A 20937-nucleotide genomic window follows, 5' to 3' on the forward strand; every position below is an offset into this window, starting at 1 on the left:
AATGAAATTTTTTTTCCCATGACAGTATCCCTTTAAATATAGACCTGCAGGTATATACAAGATGTTTGGGGCTGATTTATTGAAAATTCCCCCAAAACTCTAGTAGCCAATCCATCCTTTCCACTTGCTCCCTGCTGAATTCTCTGGCTTTGCAGGGGAGCCGATGGCACTTAACACGCTGCTCTGTAGGATAAGAACCAATCAGCATTTAGGTGCACCTGATGGGGAACTGAAGCCTGTTTTTGCCCATGTGACTGCAGGGATGTTCTTGGCTACTATGTTTTTGGCAGGGTCCGTTAGGACACGCCCACAACTCACGGACAGCCACTGTAGCAGATCTATGAAGAGCTCCAATAAAGGGGCCATTTTAAAGGTAATATAAGTTTTTAGCAATATTAGATGGGTTTTCACCAATCCTTTGTCTTTTTTAAAAGTTCAGCAGCTGGGGGTTCTAACACAGGGCATCACTTGCTTATATACTTGTACATTTAAGTTGGTGGATACAGTGTTCCCCATATTACACTAGTATTATATCAGCATATTTTATTAAACAGTTGTGGCACCACAGGTGTAACATTATAGCAGCATTATATACAGCACATTAATCCATTAATAATGGTGCTCCTGCTTCTTACACTCTGTAACCTGTAAAAAAAAAAGAAAAGAAACAAAGAAATTGAATGACATTCTTTCCGCTTATAATTGAGACAAGCATAATTGGAGCAACAAGCATGGTGCAAAATTTGCTGTTTACATGTCCGGCAGCGGGATTTCCTGTGTTTAAGTGTATAAATAACATAGCATGCTATACTTTAAATATGCTAATTGTTTAAATCTTTTTTTCTTATACGTTTTTACTTTATGTTGTCATTTGTTTTCACTTCACTCCACCCTGACAATTGTGACTTACTTTCTCATTCCACTCAGCATGTGCAGTACTCTTAAAATTCTCAAGTTTATCTGTTTCTAATTAAGAATGCTAAATATTTCTACTGAAATCCTTCCTGCTAATTTTGGCTCTGTGCTGCAAAATTAAATCAACTTTCCTAATAAAATCTAGGCACCTTCTGTGGCTTAAAAGGCCTAATGTAGACTTTTACAGAAATAGTATTTGGGCTTTCTAATGAGTGATTTGAATACATTTGCTTAAAGTTTCTTTTGCATCTCGCTGACAACCTCCATATTTGAAATTGCATGCCTCCATCCCTGTGTGAGATCAGTAATCCCATGTGCGACTACATTCATCATAATCTCATTAAAAAAGTAATGGTAATACAAATTAAAATTGTTCGATGTGGGTTTTTTACCTGGTTTTTGGTGTGAAAGTGCAGCTTTATTGCTTTTTGTTATGCCAGGTTAGTATTTCATTCTTTATTATGTAGCACAAACACTTTCATTGTAAGGCTCCTGCTTGCTAGTTGGGTTGGAAAATAATATGAGACGATAAACTAAAAGTAACGGAATGCTTCATAGTCATCCACCCTATATTTATCAACACACATAGCTACCTGGCTAGCATTCACTCTTAAAGGCAAACTAAAATGCCTAGAATGGATGTAGGTTTCAAGTCGGTACACAAATAGGTACAGGTATGGGATCTGTTGCCCACAATGCTCTGGATGTGGGGTTTTCCAGAGTAATGGATCCTTGTGTAATTTGGATCTTCATGCCTTAAGTCTACTAGAAAATTATGTAAACATTAAATAAACCCAATAAATTGGTGTTGCTTCCAATAAGGATGGATTATATCTTAGTTTGGATCAAGTACAGTTTTATTATTACAGGGAAAAAAGTGTAAATATTTTAATAAAATGGACTCTATTGGAGATGGCCTTCCCATAATTTTGAGCTTTCTGGATAACAGAACCCAAACCTGTACTATTACTTTTTTTCATGTAGTGAAACATACTAAATCATGCTGTGTGCATAAGTACAATGCTGTGGCCTAGCAGTTGGGCATTCCAAATCATTGGATTATGTAGGAATATCATTTTGACATGGGGCAACACTTGAAGTGTTTTCATTCTTTACAAGTGTTTCTAGCCCATCACACCCTTAGGTGAGTTATTTGCCTGCTGAATTTTACACTTCCTAAAGCCAGTGTCTGAAAACCAATAAACATTGCCTGCTGCCTTCCCTTGAGCACCATAGGTAGTTCCCTGGAGCTTGCACTTTCATGTGATCCCCACTGAATATGGTGTAGACAACGTGGGGGGTGATCTTGGTTGCTTTGACTTAAAAATTATTGAAAAGGAAAGGGCAGTGTTATACTCCATAGTATACTCTTTACTGTTTTCTTTGCTGCGTTGCCTCACACATGTCGCACTCCATTATAAAATCAGAAACACACATCATTCACAGGGCCTGTGATCTAAATATTCGTATTAAAGTATATAACCCTTCATTGTAGCGGATCTGGAGACCAAATTAGTTCCCTGTGCTGTTTAATGTGGGTTTCCATGGACCACCTTTAATAAAGTGAAAAGTCCTGCTACAATAGATAGTAGTTGAAAATGTTTTGGTTTGCCAGACTTCATTTTGGTCCCATTCAATAAGCCTTCTTTATTGTAGATCTCATACAATATGTACTGTACATTACATATAACCTTTTGTTCCTGGTGGCCGAAAATGTAAGCAACTTGCTCTGCTAAAGCTTCCATTGAAGAATTTTAAAGCCAGCAACTCCCTGTAACCTTAGCCAACTGTGGTAGTTCCCCAACAACTGGAGGGCTGTTCATTTGACATCCATGCCTGTCGGGTGATGCCACAGCAACTGTTTGAGTGGCCACTATCAGAGAGCTTACGTAATGCACTATCAGGGCAAAGGAATGCTAAGCATTGTATCAGCTGTCACTTACTGAAATCCAGGGTTTCCTTTTAGGCAACTGATCTCTTGTCTTAAGATGAATCATAAACATTACGTATTGGCTGTATGAGCACACAGCTCTGAGACCTCATGAGTAATACACACACACACACACACACACACACACACACACACACACACTTATTTTCACATTCGGCTAAAAACTGCTTTTATTGCCACACAAACTAACGCATAGAGGAAAGGAGTGTGCCTGTCAGAGTTTGAGAGCTGCCAGCAGGTGTTAGACAAGGGAGACAGAATGATTCCAACATGCTCGGCAATATCCAACACTTAACTTTTGGGACTGCATGCTTCGGAAGTGGCACAGAACACTGGATTAAGTGCTTTCTCTTTTCCAGATAAAAACGTGGCTTTTTATACACAAAATATGTGTGTGCGTGTGCTGTTACTTTAAACTCAGTGGCATCATGCAAACGCCAGCACAGCACTAGATTTGTAAAGGTTTTTGCTTACATATTAGATAAGCTTGCTCCTTCTGCAGAATCACCATAACGTAAGACCCTTGAAATAGATGCCGTCATCAGCCCTGGACACAGGCAAGCTGCCTGTTTAAACACATGTGACAGAAGCTGCTGGAGGAGAGTGCAGCTATTCATATGGTAGGAGTGGTTATTGTCTTAGGCTATACTTTCTGTTGGCCACGCAGAACTCCCGAGTTAAAATGCTGCAGCTGTTTCTCTCCTGCCCCATTTCCATCCCTTTCTCTTCCTCTGTCAATGGTATAGAACAAATTCCAAGCTTCCACAGATGCACCCTCCTTGAATTCTATGTGGGAGCAGCGTTTGGTTAATCATTTTTGTCTGACATCCAGCAGGAAACGGGCAGCAGAGGCGCAGATCTGTACAAGACCTCACTATTGTTGGAACAGAGTCCAGTCAGGTAAGGATCCTTCAGCTCATGTATTGTATCCCTGTATGTGGGAACCCTGCTGCTTTGTGCTAGTGTATGGGGCTTTGCCAAGAAGTCGTCTTTTCTGTTTTTTGGGGGGGGGGAAATCCAATTTCTATGAGCTGAAGATATGTAAATTAGTGAGTGTCCATCAGAGCACATACAATTTAACACTTTGAACTCTACCATTTGCTCCTGATTTCTTCCCTCCCTCCTCTTGTTCTGTCTTCTAATCAATACATCAGTCTCAATACATCATCAATACATGTTGTTGTTCTCTACAACAACCTACCTGCTACAACCTACAGTCAATTGGCCTCAGTGTCACTGTGCCATATTTATGCTTTAGGGCAGTGATCTCCAACCTTATTTACCCGTGAGCCACATTCAAATGTAAAATAAGTTGGAGAGCAACACAAGCGTGCAAACTCCTGAGAGTTCCAGCTATGCGCTGTGATTGGCTATTTGGTAGCTTCTATGTAGACTGGCAGCCTACAGGAGGCTCAGTTCAGCAGCACACCTGTTTTTTATGCAAACAAAACTTACCTCCAAATGCAAAATTAAAAAATAACCACCTGTTTTGGTGCCACTGGGAGCAACATCCATGGGGCAACAAGTTGCTCTCAAGCTACTGGTTGGGGATCACTGTTTTAGAGCATTATTGTCACACAGGTAGGGAATGGCACAATCAAATGTTTTTTTTAAAGGGATACTGTCATGGGAAAAATGTTTTTTTCAAAATGAATCAGTTAATAGTGCTGCTCCAGCAGAATTCTGTACTGAAATCTGTAATTTTGAAATCTGACATGGGGCTAGACATATTGTCAGTTTCCCAGCTGTCCCAAGTCATGTGACTTGTGCTCTGATAAACTTCAGTCACTCTTTACTGTTGTACTGCAAGTTGGATTTATATCACCCCCCGCCCAGCAGCCTAACAGAACAATGGGAAGGTAACCAGATAGCCGCTCCCTAACACAAGATAACAAGCTGCCTGGTAGATCTAGCAACAGCACTCAATAATAAAAATCCAGTTCCCTGTGCGATACATTCAGTTATATTGAGTAGGAGAAACAGCAGCCTGCCAGAAAGCAGTTCTATCCTAAACTGTTGACATTTTCTGAAAGCACATGACCAGGCAAAATGACCTGAGATGGCTGCCTACACACCAATATTACAACTAAATTCAATTGCTGGTTCAGGAATGAAGTTTTATATTGTAGAGTGAATTATTTGCAGTGTAAACAAGGTAATTTAGAAATAAAAACTACATCATAAAAATTATGACCGAATCCCTTTAAGCGGGTGAGTGGGATCAGTATTTACCCTAACCATTAAATCTTTTCCAACTTCCTCGTCAGTTTTACATTAGCTTTTCAATAGGAAGCCCTTAGTGATTTCCAGTTATGTAGAACAAGAAATGCCATTGTGAAACTAGCCTCCCTAAAAACTTCTCTCCTAAGAGGCACTGTAAGCTAAAATATATACTTGGGTAAGAACAAATGCATTTAAACTAAGATCCACTTGTGTTCGTCAGTCAGTTGTTTTTAGTTTGTTTTGTGCTGAAATTATCTTTTCTACAGTATAATTTTTATTAAGTATTTGCACTTGCGCATGCTATCACCATCTCGCTACCTTCACAATCCCTGTTAGCACAACTTCGGTTTTACTTACACTAGTGCCATCTGTTTAAAGTCTGTTGATATGATAACTAGATTCTTTAACCCTTATATTTTCCCTCTCACTTGATGGCTCTTAGGAGAGCAGAAACAGTAGCAGATCGTCTAGTCCAAGTGTGAGGATGATTACTACCTCAGGACCAACCCCAGACAAGCCCCCACGTGGCCTTCCATGGGCCCCCGATGAATCTTCAGGTAATATTCTTTGTACTGTTATATTGAAAAATTGCTTAGCACTACATCTTCTTTTATTAAGTGATAGCAATATTTTACAGAAGGTCATTTGAATAGGCAGCCATACAAAGGTATTCTGTCCTTCAGTCAGTTGTGGGGGGATACAATTCCTGCAGGCAACAATGTCCCAAGTGCCATTGCCCTAAAAGGCTTTAGAGACTTTCAGATCAGAATTGTGCGTCTTGGCAGATTAAGTAGGTCTCTAATGTCAACTTATTTAATGTAGAACCCTTTTTTAGGTGATTTAAAATACAGGAAAATGTAAGAAATTCATTAAGCATTATATATTGGTGGGACCACACGAAACAGTATAAAATGAATGAAAACTTAATCAGGGGATGTAAATAGTTTTCATTGTATTTCAAAGTGCAAAATAGTAGAAGATTAGTAAAATAATTTGCTTTATGTACAGTATTTTCTAAATGTTGTTTTTTTATGTTTATAGATACAAATGGATCTGATAACTCCATACCTATGGCATACCTTACACTGGATCATCAGTTACAGGTCAGTTTGAGTAAAAGGACTTTCTTCTAAACATTCTCATGTTCTTATTCTTGGTATTGTGTGCAATATTCAATTCAATAAGGCATTTAAGTTGCAAGCTAACAAATTGGTCCCTTAAAGGAAAACTATACCCCCAAACAATGTATCAAAATATATTGCATGAAAAGCTCAGATGTAAAACTCTTTCATGTAAATAAACCATTTTCATAATAATATGATTTTCTAGTAGTATGTGCCATTGGGTAATCATAAATAGAAAATTGCCATTTAAAGGAGAAGGAAAGGTTAAAACTAAGTAAGCCTTATCAGAAAGGTCCATCTAAATATACCAGTAAACCCCCAAAGTAATGCTGCTCTGAGTCCCCTGTCAAAAGAAACATTGCATTTCTTTCCTTCTATAGTGTACACATGGGCTTCTGTATCAGACTTCCTGCCTTCAGCTTAAATCTCATTGTCCTGGGCAAGAGCATGCTCAGTTTGCTCCTCTTCCCCTCCCCCTCCCTTCTCTGCTGTAACCTGAGCCCAGAGCAGGGAGAGACTCAGGCAGGAAGTGATGTCACACCATGTTAATACTGCAGCTGCTATCCTAAACAAACAGAGAGTTTCTAGAGCTTTTTACTCAGGTATGGTAAAACATTCTACAGAATAAATATAGCATTCTAGCTTGCACTATTGCAACTAATCTATTGGCAATAAAATGCCTCCGTAGCTTTCCTTCTCCTTTAAAAAAATAAGAGCCGCTCCCTGGGATCGTACGATTCACTGTGCATACAAACACGCCAAACAAACCATACATGTTAGGTCACATGAGCCAATGAACAGACAGTTATGTATTTTGCTTCCACACTTCTTCCTGTTACAGTTAGAGTTGTAGTATTTCTGGTCAGGTGATCTCTGAGGCAGCACACAAAATGGTGGTTCAAGGCAAGAAATGTAAACGGACAAAATTTACTTAAATATATATACCAGTTTGGTAAGACTCTTTAATGTGACACTTAATATGATGTAAACTATCTGTTACTTAAGTATTCATTTTGAGGGTATAGTTTTCCTTTAATTGAGGCTTTTATAGAATAAACTATTTACATTGTCACTGCTGAGATTCCAGAACAGCAAACTATTATCCCAAATCCTATCCTGACTTCCGTAACAATCTGAACACTCCTCTCCCACTGCTTTGTGGCCAGGGGAAACTTTGTGTTTAACCCCCCTCTGTCCCTCTCCCGTCCCCCTTGCCGGTGCGTGCTACTTCGCACGCCTAATCTTTATGCGATCAGACAAGGAGCGGAGGTCAGACTCTTGATTACAACTGATTGAATCAGTCACTGTTTGATCCAATTGATTGACCTAAATCATTTGTGCAGGATGTAAGTAACTAGCTCCTACTTGTATTTGTAAAATCAAATATACAGAGCAGGTGGTTTTTCATATACACAGTAAACTATGTCCCTGTTATTTAATTCCAGTGGGGAAATCTGTGGTGAATTAATTCTACTTATAAATAAAGTATATGATCTGTTCAAGGAATGCTGAGTGTGGTGTATGGCAGTAGCTGCAGTTTTATGTTCCTTTCAGTAAAGTGTCCAATATGAGAGCATAACAATACATGCAAATAGAAATTGTGACCAGTTTAAATCATCTATCTTTATGCATCCAATTTAATACAATATAGCGGGACAGTCACTGGAGACTCTGGTTCCAGTCCTGACCAGTTATGAATAATGCAAAGCTTTACAAGAAGAATTTTTGCAAGCCCTGTCTTTGATTATTGATTGGTTACATATACTTAATCCTCTAAAACGAATGGTTTCTCCCCAATCCGGCAAAAAGGCCTCTCCTCCACCCTCAAATAGACACTTTCCACAGATAGATTGCTGTATATCTCAAAGACCATACATCATTGAGGGGAAAAAAACAGATGAATAATATAGTGTAGTATTTAAAATTAAATTATTACACATGCACTTTTAAGTGATTTGTAAGTGCTTGCATACACCCAAAATGTGTTTTGTGCCACCTTAGAACAAATATATCCTGTGAAATACAATTCCCTTAGAACAGAGGGGATTGTTGTGCGCTGCTTTCTAGTTATAGTTCAACAAGAACCCACACTCCGGTTCCTAGTGAGTCTGGTAGGCGATCATACTTACAAAATGTAAGTTAGTGAAAGACTCGGATAATGGTAAGATTTCCGGTTGACTTCTAATCTTCTTGCATCCTTAGTGGGTAAAATAAAGTAACGTGTGGAAGCGTTTATACAAGTTTAATAAATAAATAAGATTAGTCTCACAAAAGTTTCTTCAGTAAAATCGCTTAAAAACAATGCAGCGTATACATATGTTGTTCTGAGTTCTTTAGCGTCTCTCTTAGTCCAACGTGCTTGTCTCAGATCTCCGGCCGCCGCTTCCACACTCCTGTGATACCGCTGAGGCAACAAGACCGGCATTCTAGTTTGCAGAGGTAGAGAGTGGGTGGGACCATCTCCACTTACTTATGGTCTTTGAGATATACAGCAGTCTATCTTTGATTATTAATGGCAAACCCCCCCCCCCCAGAACGGCTTTTCCATGGTGCAGTTGCTTTGCCTCCTCCTCTATTAGACTATACTTGAGTCACTGTATTTTTACAAATATTATACGCTTATATACTTCCAGTGAGCCCTTGTTGACATTGTCTAAATCACTGTATAGACAAATGATTATAGTAGCAATTAAGAAATAGTAGTAGGGTTAATCCACCCGGCTTCACCTCCACAGGGTATTGCAGACTCTCAAGTAGGCTAAAACCTAGCCCTGCTGATGAGAATAAAGGTTTTCTAATAAGTGTGGAGGGCTGTCCATCTCTGATTTCTACAAGAATTTCCAAGTGTGGAAGAACATTGGGGGAGAGGCACCCAACTTATTAAAGGAACAGTGCCCCCAAAAAATGAAAAGTGTTTTAAAGTAATTAAAACAAGATGTTGTGTTGCCCTGCACTGGTACAACAGATGTTTGCTTCAGAAACACTACTATAGTTTAGAATAGATAAATAAACAGATAGATAGATAGATAGATAGATAGATAGATAGATAGATAGATAGATAGAACTGGACTTTATACCATCACCGGATCGGACATTGGAGACTATTCAGATTTACACTGAATAACTCGCATGTTATGTATATATGGATACAATACCATATTAGTCTATGAGTAAAACATATGATACTGTGATTGTTTTTTGTTTTGTTTTGCTTTTTTTTGTTTGAAAAACGAAATAAAAATCTATTGAAAGAAGAAGAATAGATAAATAAGCTGCTGTTTAGCCATGGGAAAGCCATTCAGTCTAAAAAAAAAAAAGGAGAAAAGGCACAGGTTCAATAGTAGATAACTGAAATGTTCCCATTACATTATACAGAGGTTATCTTCTATGTAAACCTGAGCCTTTTCTCCTTTGAATGGCTGCCCCCATGGCTACACAGCATCTTATTTATAGAAACAATAGTAATGTTTCTGAAACCAACAAAATATTTTTTTAACAGTACATTATAAATTCATTATTTTGGACTAAGAGAGTAGAGAGAAGTATGTGCTACCTGAATTTGTTTAGAATTATATCCTAGCCCACAACATGATCATCTTGTGACCATCATCTTGTGTACAGGCATATTATATTTAATATGCCTGTACAAGCCTATTGCTGCAGCCCAAAGATTAAATTATATATATAGATATAGATATACATACATACATACATACATACATACATACATACATACATACATACATACATACACACCCCTAGTTTTATTTGACCGCTTTGAATTAGTAATTGTCTTGCAGGTCTGAGTCAATGTTTAGAAGTTTTTCCAAGGCTTGGGTTGATATTCAGAACTGTTAATGTTTGCATGTGTAAATATATTTCTGGCACATTCTAGCAGGTTATATATTGAGAAATGAGTTGATGGGTTTTTATCATGGCTTCTTTATTTCAGCCTCTAGCACCGTGTCCAAACTCTAAAGAATCTATGGCTGTGTTTGAACAACACTGCAAAATGGCACAGGAGTACATGAAAGTGCAGACCGAAATCGCTTTATTGCTGCAAAGAAAGTAAGTGGAAGCAACAGATAACAGAACTTCAGATATGGAAAGAAATGCTATTTAGGTGTTATAATTTATCTTTTGCCGTTACTCACTCACACACACGCCGATATTTATCATCTGATCTTGTTCCGCTGATCCATAATTTTAGTCTCTTAAAGGAGAAGGAAAGGCTAAAATTAAGTAAGGTTTATATAAATACACCAGTAAACCCTCAAAACTGCTCTGTCAAAAGAAACACTGCATTTCTTCCCTTCTATTGTGTACACATGGGCTTCTGTATCAGACTTCCTGTTTTCAGCTTAAACCTCCAGGACTAGGGCTTGAGCATGCTCAGTTTGCTCCTCTCTCCCTCCCCCTCCTGCTGTAATCTGAGCCCAGAGCTATGAGTGAGCAGTGAAAGACTCAGTAGATTATGTCACACCAAGCTAATATGGCATGAACAAACAGAGAGCTTCTAGAGCTGTTTACTCAGGTATGGTAAAGCATTCTACAGAATAAATATAGTGTTATAGCTTGCACTATTGTGGCTAATCGATTGGCAATAAACTGCTTCGGTAGCTTTCCTTCTCCTTTAACGGTAGTGACCCTGTTCAATGAAGTCCTCTTTATCCAGTAATTTCCCCTATTCCAAGTGGCATAAAAGGGTAAATAAAGCAAAACAGTGTAAAGACACAACACATTTGAATGCAAGACCTATTTATTTAGCTTATGCTGCACATTCCTGAACGCCACCCCCTTAGGGCCATAAACTGTGCCTCTCTATTTGGTGAGTTTTTGTCTCAATAGCATGAATGGCAGCTGTACTGTGAGCCATCTTTCTTCCTTCTACGTTGCTTTCTCTTTTTACTTTGATGGTAACACATCTTTTGTGGGGTTGTTTGTTTTAGGCAAGAGCTTATTGCAGAACTAGATCAGGATGAAAAAGACCAGCAGAACACATCGCGTCTGGTGCAAGAACACAAAAAGCTTTTAGATGAAAATAAAAGCCTTTCCACATATTATCAGCAATGTAAAAAACAGTTGGAAGTCATCCGAAGTCAGCAGCAGAAACGACAAGGAACCTCCTGATTTTCTTGAACTTCTTCTCCGTTAACATTTTGCTATGGAGCAGGATGGCTGCAAACTTGACTTCCTTGCTTGCTGGAGCATGAGGATGGACAAGTCTCTTCAGACCGTGAAGCTGCTGTTAGGAGTACTGTGAACTCTATATGCTTCATGACTCTGGACTCTCCACTAGTGTTATCTATATGAAGAGCTGTGATATTTTTGCCTATACCCTTGGCAGGATAAGCATTGCTGCTGCAACAAGCTGAAAGTTCTAAAATTATGTTCAAGGTGGCTGTCATTAGTTAAAAGTATGTACCATATACTCTCTGTATGTCTGCAATTTTCTCTGTATGCCCTGGTACTATTACAATTGCATTAACCCCTTTAGTGCCGTACCATGTCGTGGTAACATCTGTTGGAAAACTACGGCACCAAAAAGGATTTTTTTTTTCCTGTGTGCAGAAATAATACAGCGGGTGAAAAGACTTGTATAAATGTAATGGAATTAAAGACATTGAATAAAATTGGATTTATTTAAACGTTTTCTGTCGATGTGACTGTGTTACTGATGTGAACGGGAGAACCCATGCCGTTAATACAATCATTCCCTTCGTGCTGGGTCATGGGTTATTTTTAAATGAATTATTGAAATCCTAGAAGAACATGGTAATCTCTGTTAAGTGCCTAGACGGATGAAAGGTTCTGATCTAGAGAGATAACTCTTCATAGAAACAGTTATTTAGTGGAAGCAGGCCACAAGAGGATTTCCTTTTTCTCCAGCGCTTTCAGATAGTCGCCGTTATTGCTAAATGCTTAAATATGTTCTCATAGTAAAAAGTAAAAACACAAGTATGTATTAATGCAACTGTGCTTTTACAGTCCATGAAGTAAACTGTTTAGCACGAGGAGTCCTCCATCTGTTGATAGTTTATTAAAAATATATTAAAGTACTGATGAAAGAAAGGACTTTCCAGTAAATTTCCTAACCAGCCTGACTGCTGTAAATGACTAATGGCAAACGCCCTTCACTGTGCACAAAGTGAGTATGTCAGGAGTAAAAAAAAACATTATTTGCACAATTTTTATTTATAAGAGTCTTGCATATAGTACAAAATATGCTATTTCTGTGCAGGTTTAAAACAAGGTGTGCCAAGCTCTAGAACTGTCAGGCTTCAGCAATAGTATTTGCTTTCTGGAAGGTCCCACAGCAGCACAGACACAGGTGTATAAGTAAGTATCACGAGCATAACCTTCCCTCGAAACTGCTATAAAGCTTCCAACATGCACTGTGCGTGAGATCTATCCTAGCAAGTGGGTGACTTCAATTATCCAGACATTGACTGGGGTATTGGGTTGCTAAAACAGAAAAAGCTAGTAGGTTTGTAAATATGCTGAATGACAACTTTTTATTCCAGCTTGTTCAAGAACCTACTAGGAATAACTCTCTCTCTTTTGGACCTTGTAATAACTAACAATAATGAACTCATCTCTAACATTTGTGTGGGTGAGCATTTAGGGAATAGTGATCATAACATGGTCTCCTTTGAGATCCTGTTGCAGAAGCAATTCTATAAGGAGTAACTAAAACACTAAATTTCAGACGTGCAAACTTTGACAGTATAAGGGCATCTCTGCAACATATTAAGTGGGAAATGCTTTTCACAGGGTTAAACACAGAACAAAAATAAGAAGTCTTTAAAATGCTGCTTAATAAATATACTTGTCAGTATATTCCACTTGTAAGCAAGGAACGTCATTGCAAAGCAAAACTTTTTTGGTTCAATAGAAGCGTTGGTGTTGAGGTGGGTAAGAAAAGACGTGCTTTTAAGGCTTTCAAGTTAGCTGGTACAGCCGAAACATTTATAAGGTACAAGGAGGCCAATAAATCATGCAAAGAAGGTATAAGGCAAGCTAAAATTGATATAGAAAAGGATATTGCAGCAAGCAGTAAAAAAATATCCAAAATTATTTTTTAAATATGTTAATAAAAAAAAATGAAGCAGGAATTGGTGGGACCCTTACTATCAGAGTGGGGTCAGCTGGTTGATGAAAACAAAATAAAAGCGCAGATTCTGAACTCATTTTTTTCATCTGTCTACACAAATGAGGAATCGGTAAGTGAAGGTTTCCTTCTTAATAGTCCCAATTCTAGTAATACAACTAATGAAGCATGGTTCACACATGAAGAAATTCAAAAGAGACTAGAACATGTTAAGATCAACAAAGATCCGGGGCCAGATGGTATTCATCCCAGGGTACTTAGCGAGCTTAGCTCTGTGATTTCCAAACCTCTTTACTTAATTTTTCAGGATTCATTGAGATCTGGCATAGTGCAGAGAGACTGGCGAATGTGGTGCCTCTATTCAAAAAAGGATCACGTTCTCAGCCTCAAAACTATAGGCCAGTTAGTCTGACGTCAGTGGTAGGAAAGCTTTTCGAAGGGTTAATAAAGGATAAGATACTGGACTTTATAGCAAATCATAATACTATGAGTGTGTGCCAGCATGGTTTTATGCAAAATAATATATTGCCAGACTAAATTAATTTCTTTTTATGAGAAGGTACGTAGAGACCACGATTCTGGGATGTGAATGTGGATGTGATTTATTTAGACTTTGCTAAAGCATTTGATACAGTGCCACACAAAAGGTTACTGGTTAAATTAAGGAATGTTGGCCTGGAACATAGTATTTGTACCTGGATAGAGAACTGGCTAAAAGATAGACTACAAAGAGTGGTGGTAAATGGAACATTTTCTAATTGGACCAGTGTTGTTAGTGGAGTACCACAGGGCTCTGTACTCGGTCCCTTGCTTTTCAACTTGTTTATTATTGACCTGGAGTTGGGCATTGAAAGTACTGTTTCTATTGTTGCAGATGAAACTAAATTCAGCCCTTAACTAAAAAAAATCCTACCCCTCCCACCCTACGTAGACCCCCTCCCTCCTCCCCCCAGCCTAGCTGCTAACCTGGGTAAATGCCCGTAACTTTTTACTTACACCTCGGTGCAGACTCCGGGATCGCAGTTCATAGCAGCCATCTTCGGGGTCTTCGTGTCTTCTTCTGGCGCTTTGGAAATTTCCGTTTATTTCATCGCATGTTCTTGCGAACTGAAAAATTATTCCAACTGTGCATGCGCCGCTTTGCCGGTCTCAGTCTCAGATTACCAAAGACCTGGAAGATGGCTGACGTGAACTGCGATCCCTGAATCTGCACCGAGGGTTAAGTAAAAAGTTAGGGGCATTTCCCCGGGTTAGCAGCTAGGCGGGGGGGGTGCTCTACGTAGGATATGGGGTTGGGTTTTTTTTAATTAAGGGTTGAATTCTACTTTAAAGGGGTTGTTCACCTTTGAGGACATTTAGTATGATGTAAAGAGTGATATGCTGAGACAATTTACAATTGGTTTTTGTTTTTTATTATTGTGTTATTTAGCTTTTTATTCTGTTAAAAATAAATAATGAAAACCAATTGAAAAGTTGCTTAGAATTGGCCATTATATAGCAGACTAAAAGCTACCTTAAAGGTCAACCACTACTTTAATTTAATAGACTGAAAACTATTTCTAGTATTGACTTTAGAAATGTCATAAGTTGCAATGAACGGGCTTGACTGTAAATGTAACTGCCCAATCATATCTTGTCATGTATGGCAAGTTTAAAAAACTGGCTTCCTTCAACAGCTTTAAAACTCCCTGCAAGCTGTTGTTTATCTGTTTAACTATACCTTCTGACTCTCCCAGCTGAAGAGAACACTTGATGCTCCCATTCTATTGGTCATGTGCATGCCAGTAGTTGCTAAGCATATCCAGTAGTTGCCTATCGGCGCTATCATTTGTTAATCATTATGTTCATAGAATCCGAATACAACTCTGCCAGCTGTATAAACAGAATGTATGGTTATAGCTCCCTGAGGCAATCTCAGCCAGCACTTCAGTGTACTTAGCATAAAATCACTGAGCTGTAAATAAGGATGGGAATGGCTGGATGGTACATCAACTAACAGGAAAACTACAGCTTAGGCCACTGGCCTTTATGAGATGCATGAAACGTGATGTTGCCATTAAAGAAGGCAAAACTGCCCTGAATGTCAATAAATCAGAAATATGTTCCAGCCATTTATCAAACCTTACAACTAATATAGTTTTTGCATTCTTTGTCTCATATTATATAGTGCCATGATTAAAAGTTTTTTTTAAAATGTAAGGAACTTCTTTTTACTTTAAAATAGATGCTAAAAGTAGGCTTGTGTTTTGATGGTAGTGATAGAGAGTTCTGAGACTGAACTTGATTAATATCCACTCCAATCACAGTGACGTCTGTACAAACAAATCATTCTCAGTGTGTATGTGTGGTCGGATCTGTAATGACCAGGCCACAACTAGAACAAACCCATTCCTAACTAATCCAATCATTCAGATTGGTAATATAATGACTGGTGAAATTGTTGTAGAATCAGAAGACAATTCGATAGCTTTAAGTCCAAATGGATGTATATATGGGTATATATGGGTATATTCTCATGCTGGTCTGTTTCTGTACCAACTTGTACAGTGGCTGCTGCTCTTGTAACTTCAAGTTATTGCACTCTCTGCACTAGCAATATGCCCCTACTACCCACTCAGGTGAAAAAAACAGGGGGGCAGCATTGATTGCCAGAATGTCCCTGAACATGGGAGCCTTTTTTTTCTATGAACAATTGTAGCATAATAGAAATAAGATGCGACAATGTATATGTATATGGTTGTATTGCTGAACTTAAAATGCCTTAATCATTTTGCCTTCCCTTTGACTCTAGTGCGTTTCCAGCTCAATCTAGTCAGTGGCTGACTCAGGATATAATCCATAAATCTTAAATAAAAATGAATGTAAACAAGGCGCCAGGGCCAGATGCATACACCCCCCTGGTTTTAAGAGAGCTTAGAGAGTTTTAGACCGGCCCCTATTTCTGTTAGACATTATGAGCAGAAATCAGCATTGCTTTATGAAGGATAGGTCATGTCAGACAAATTTGATTGCTTTTTATGATGAGGTAAGTAAGATGCTGGACAGTAAATGTGATCTATTTGGATTTTGCCAAAGCGTTTGATACTGTGCCCCAGAAACGACTACTTTCTAAACTAAGGTCTGTTGGGCTTAATGAAGTCGTTTGCACATGGATAGGAAATTGGCTACAGGATCGGGTACAGAGGGTGGTTGTTAATGGTACATTCTCTACTTGGAGTAAGGTTCTTAGTGGGGTCCCTCAGGGCTTGGTATTGGTTCCATTTTTATTTAACTTGTTCATTAATGACTAAGGGGAGGGCATTGTAAGTAATGTATCAGTGTTTGCAGATGACACAAAACTATCCAGCCCAATTAATTCCATCCAGGATGTGACAAACTGGCAATCTGGGCAGCTAAGTGGCAAATGATATGCAAATGATATGCAAGAGGATAGAAAGGCGGCACTCCGGTAAAAAAGACGGTGGTTTATTGCAACAGGTCACAAACCAACAAATCGCCTGACATATTTTGGCAATGAGATTCAATGTTGATAAATGTAAAGTCATGCACCTGGGATGTAAGAATATCCAAGCCACTTATACCCTTAATGGGACTGCACTAGGCAAATCCATAATGGAAAAGGACCTTGGAGTCCTTGTAGATGATAAACTTGGCTGTAGCAAGCAATGTCAGCAGCATCAAGGGCAAATAAGGTCTTGAGCTGTATTAAAAGGGGCATGAATTCCACTGTACAGATCACTGGTAAGGCCCCATCTAGAATATGCCGTACAGTTTTGGTCTCCAGCGCTCAAACAGGACATTATTGTATTAGAGAGGGTACAGAGAAGGGCATTGTACAGGGTACAGAGAATGGCAACTAAGCTGGTAAAAGGTATAGAAAATCTTAGCTATGAGGAAAGACTGGTCAAGTCGAGGTTGTTTACAGTGGAGAAGAGGTGCTTAAGGGGTGATATGATGACTATGTATAAATATATAAGGGGATCATATAATAATCTCTCTAATGCTTTATTTACCAGTAGCTGGACGCGAGGTCACCCATTCCAAAATAGAATAAAGGAAGTTCTGCCTAAATATTCGGAAAGGGGTTTTTTACAGTGAGAGCTATGAAGATGTGGAATTCTCTCCCTGAATCAGTTGTACAGGCTGATACATTAGATAGCTTTAAGAAGGGGTTGGATGGCTTTTTAGCAAGGGATGGAAAACAGGGTTATGGGAAATAGCTCATAGTACAAGTTGATCCAGGGACTAGTCCGATTGCCATTTTGGAGTCAGGAAGGAATTTTTCCTCCTCTGAGGCATTTTGGAGAGGCTTCAGATGGGTTTTTTTGCCTTCCTCTGGATAAACTAGCAGTTAGGCAGGTTGAACTTGATGGACATGTGTCTTTTTTCAATCTAACTTACTATGTAACTTAGTATGTTTCAGCGAAATTTGAAACTTAGTTGAATTGTTACTTTGAGCTACAAGAAATTTAAAGACACAAAACCTAATTTCCAAAAAGGAGTCTGTTCCTAGCCCCAAAGGCTTCATTGTCAGCACTGCCACAGCTTTTTAACACAGATCAGGAGCAAATGCACCAGTAGCGTTCAGTGGTTTCAGGTGTGCATTTGCACATGTGTGTGACGTTACTTTCTGGTTGAGTGAGCGCAAGTAACGTCACTTCCATTTGGCAGCAACATTTTTGCAGGTTCCCCCTGTTTTTAATGTCCTGGGGCTGACAGCTCTGGCTTAGAGATAATTCACTCGCCATCTTTCTTGCTCTGCATTGCCACATCCTTGTGGGATGTTCACCCTCTGGCATAACAACTAATGCATAAGGCCAATGGTACCTTTTGCAGGAGAATAAATACTGGCCTGGGGATTGCGCTAGGGCCCCTGCATCAACTGAAAGCAAGCCTTAAAGGCATTCATTTTGTCACCCGCAGAACGTTGCCTTTCTTAGACACAACAATATACCTTTTAATCCATCAGAACTGAGATTGTCGCATGTAAGACACTTTACCAAGTTATCCTACTTAAATAATGGAAAATGTGAATGCATTGCCCGTAGGCTATAATTTACAAAGACATTTGTGAAAACTCCATTCTTTCAACTTTCTGGCAACAGATTGCAAAGGCTGGAATGAATTAGAACACTGACTGCAAACCAGGCCTGATGCCTACCATCAATGCCAACCCTCACTACTGCTCTTGTAGCTGAATGGAAACACATTCTACCAATAATGTTCTAGTGGAAATCTTTCTCAGGAGAGTAACAGCAAAGAGAGGACCACCTTAATACTAATACCATTTCTATATCTGGAGAGGGTGCAAGCCAGCGGAAACTGGCAGTGGGGAGCAATTAGCACCCTAGCAGACCAAGCAAGTTGTTGGGGGATGATTTTCAGTGGCTTAATGTGTAGAATGAGGAGCAAGGGACCTTACATAAGCAGGTGGGGGGGGTAGCAGCAGTGAGCTGGGCCAAGTACTATTACATTGGGCACCAATACTAATTAAAGCTAGTTCTGAAAATATATCTAAGGTGGTTTAACATTAGCATCTGTTCTTAGCAAAACCTAGTAGATGGGATGTAGGCTCATTAGAGTCAGACTCACAATATTAAACAGTACTGGTACAGCTGAAGTTGAAATTCAGTATATTTTGAGTTTGGTTATTGTCTGCTAGAAAGTGCCAGAGGAAAACATACACCAAAGGAAAAAAATTAAAAAGTTGTGCTAACTGCTACTACTAATACAGACCAAGTGATGCTGAGGATGCCAGAAACAGAGAGCCAATGGTTTTCCTCCTTAATGTGTACTGAAAAAAAATCTATGATATTTGTGGCTCAGGAAGGCATCTCCAGGGGCCAGAATCACCAGTGGTGCTCTTAAATATTCATGCTCTTAAAAACAATTTCCTGGTATTTATATTATACCAATACATTTCTGCAGTGTTTTTCTAAGATTATGCATTGTTCACATTAGTCCCTGTCCCAGTGGGGCTAAAAACCAGGAGCCAATCAGGAATCCACAATTTGTATTCCTTGACTAGTAACTGTTGGATATCTGTTCTGCCAGACATGTGAATGTCTGATTATGTTCCTCGGCAGCAAAACCTACAGTAATTACATCAAATTATTTTTATTTAATGTTGAAACCAATGACTTAATGTATAGTGGAAGGATTCTTAGCTCAAGCAGAATAAATAATATACAATAATGCTTTTGCAATATAGTTCACAAATGCAAATACACTGTTAAATTGGTTTGTGTGTGGGATCAATTATCTGGAATGCTTAGGACCCAGGGTTCTCCAGATAACGAGTCTTTCCATTTGGATCACCAAACCTTACTAATAAGTAATGCCACCAATATGGATTCATGCAGCTTAGTTAGGATCAAGTTAAAGGTACTGTTTTATTATTATTATTATTATTATTATTATAAAAGTAATTATTTGCTCAAAACAAACACTGGGAGATGACTTTGCCATAAATTGTAAATGTTTTTCTTACTAGTTATGGTTTTCCTTACTAGTTATGCAGTGGCGGAACTACTGGGGGAGCAGGGGGTGCGAGCGGGCCAGGGCCCGCACCCCCTCAGGGCCCCCCCGGCCTAGTCCGTTCGCCGCTGAGAATGCCGGCATATGCGGCCGTACAGAGGGGGCGGGGCCCTGCTGTGCGTCACGCACCAGGGCCCGCCCCGTCTAGGATCGCCACTGTAGTTATGGTTTAACCACATTGGTCTAAAGGTACCAGGGACCTGATTTACTCGCTGAGCTAGGAGCCAGATTACCAACCCAGTGCATGGCAGAAACTGGAAAAGAACCCATCAGTTTGCAGTTATTGTAAGAGCTCAGGGATCCATCTTCCTTCTCTCATAAGGAGAAAGAGGGATGCTCTTTTGGCAGTGAGGGATTGGTCAATAATTTCAAAGTCCAGTCCAAACTCGGAAAGCTGAAATAGTTTTGTGTTTAAAGGTGTCTTTCACCTCCTAATAAAAGATATAATTATAAATAACTTTTCAATATACATTCATTAAAAATGCAAGTGGTCATTTTTAAATGCAATCGCTACTGAAAGCAGTGTTATATTCAATGCTCTCTTGATTGACTCCTGAAACAATATAGCTGACCTGTAGGAGCATTGAACTCTGCTACATTGTTTCAAGGCTCAGAACTAGAGAACAGAAATAGATAAACAATACGGTCGCTGGCGTAACTTTGCTAGCAAAGGAGATAGAGTCTAGCGGTACTTCGCTCCCTACACCTAGCGAATTTGTACACTGGCAAATGTACGTAACTACGCAAATTCACTAAGATGCGGATTTTACTGAACGTTACCTCTTGTTTCAGACTTGCCTTTCGCCACCTCAGACCAGGCGAAGTGCAATAGAGTAGATAGGACTTCCTCAAAAAATAGTTGAAACATTTTCCCAAAAGTCCCAAAAAACACTAGCGTCTTTTCCTTTTTTCAGGGTGATAGGCTGCAAAAGATCGTAAATTTTTTTGGGGTAACTCGCTTCCCCCCCACATTTCCTAACATATGGCACATAAACTATACACTGGGCTCATATGTAGGGCAATATAACAACTCTATTTTATTTTATTAAGGTTCCCGGGCTTGTGTAGAGTAATGT

General features: G+C 39.1%; 1 protein-coding gene across 1 annotated transcript in view; it reads left to right on the forward strand.

Moving 5' to 3' along the window:
- Positions 1–11861, forward strand: part of map3k7.L (mitogen-activated protein kinase kinase kinase 7 L homeolog) — a gene marked incomplete at both ends in the record, with an annotated part of 44144 nt that extends 32283 nt beyond the window's left edge. The window contains 5 exon segments of the mRNA NM_001090890.1: positions 3699–3766; positions 5532–5646; positions 6131–6192; positions 10166–10281; positions 11163–11861. Coding sequence (NP_001084359.1) covers positions 3699–3766; positions 5532–5646; positions 6131–6192; positions 10166–10281; positions 11163–11343 — 542 coding nt within the window.
- Positions 11862–20937: the final 9076 nt, after the last annotated feature.

The sequence above is a fragment of the Xenopus laevis genome, chromosome 5L, assembly GCF_017654675.1.
Source record: "Xenopus laevis strain J_2021 chromosome 5L, Xenopus_laevis_v10.1, whole genome shotgun sequence".
Classification (NCBI taxonomy): Eukaryota; Metazoa; Chordata; class Amphibia; order Anura; family Pipidae; genus Xenopus; species Xenopus laevis.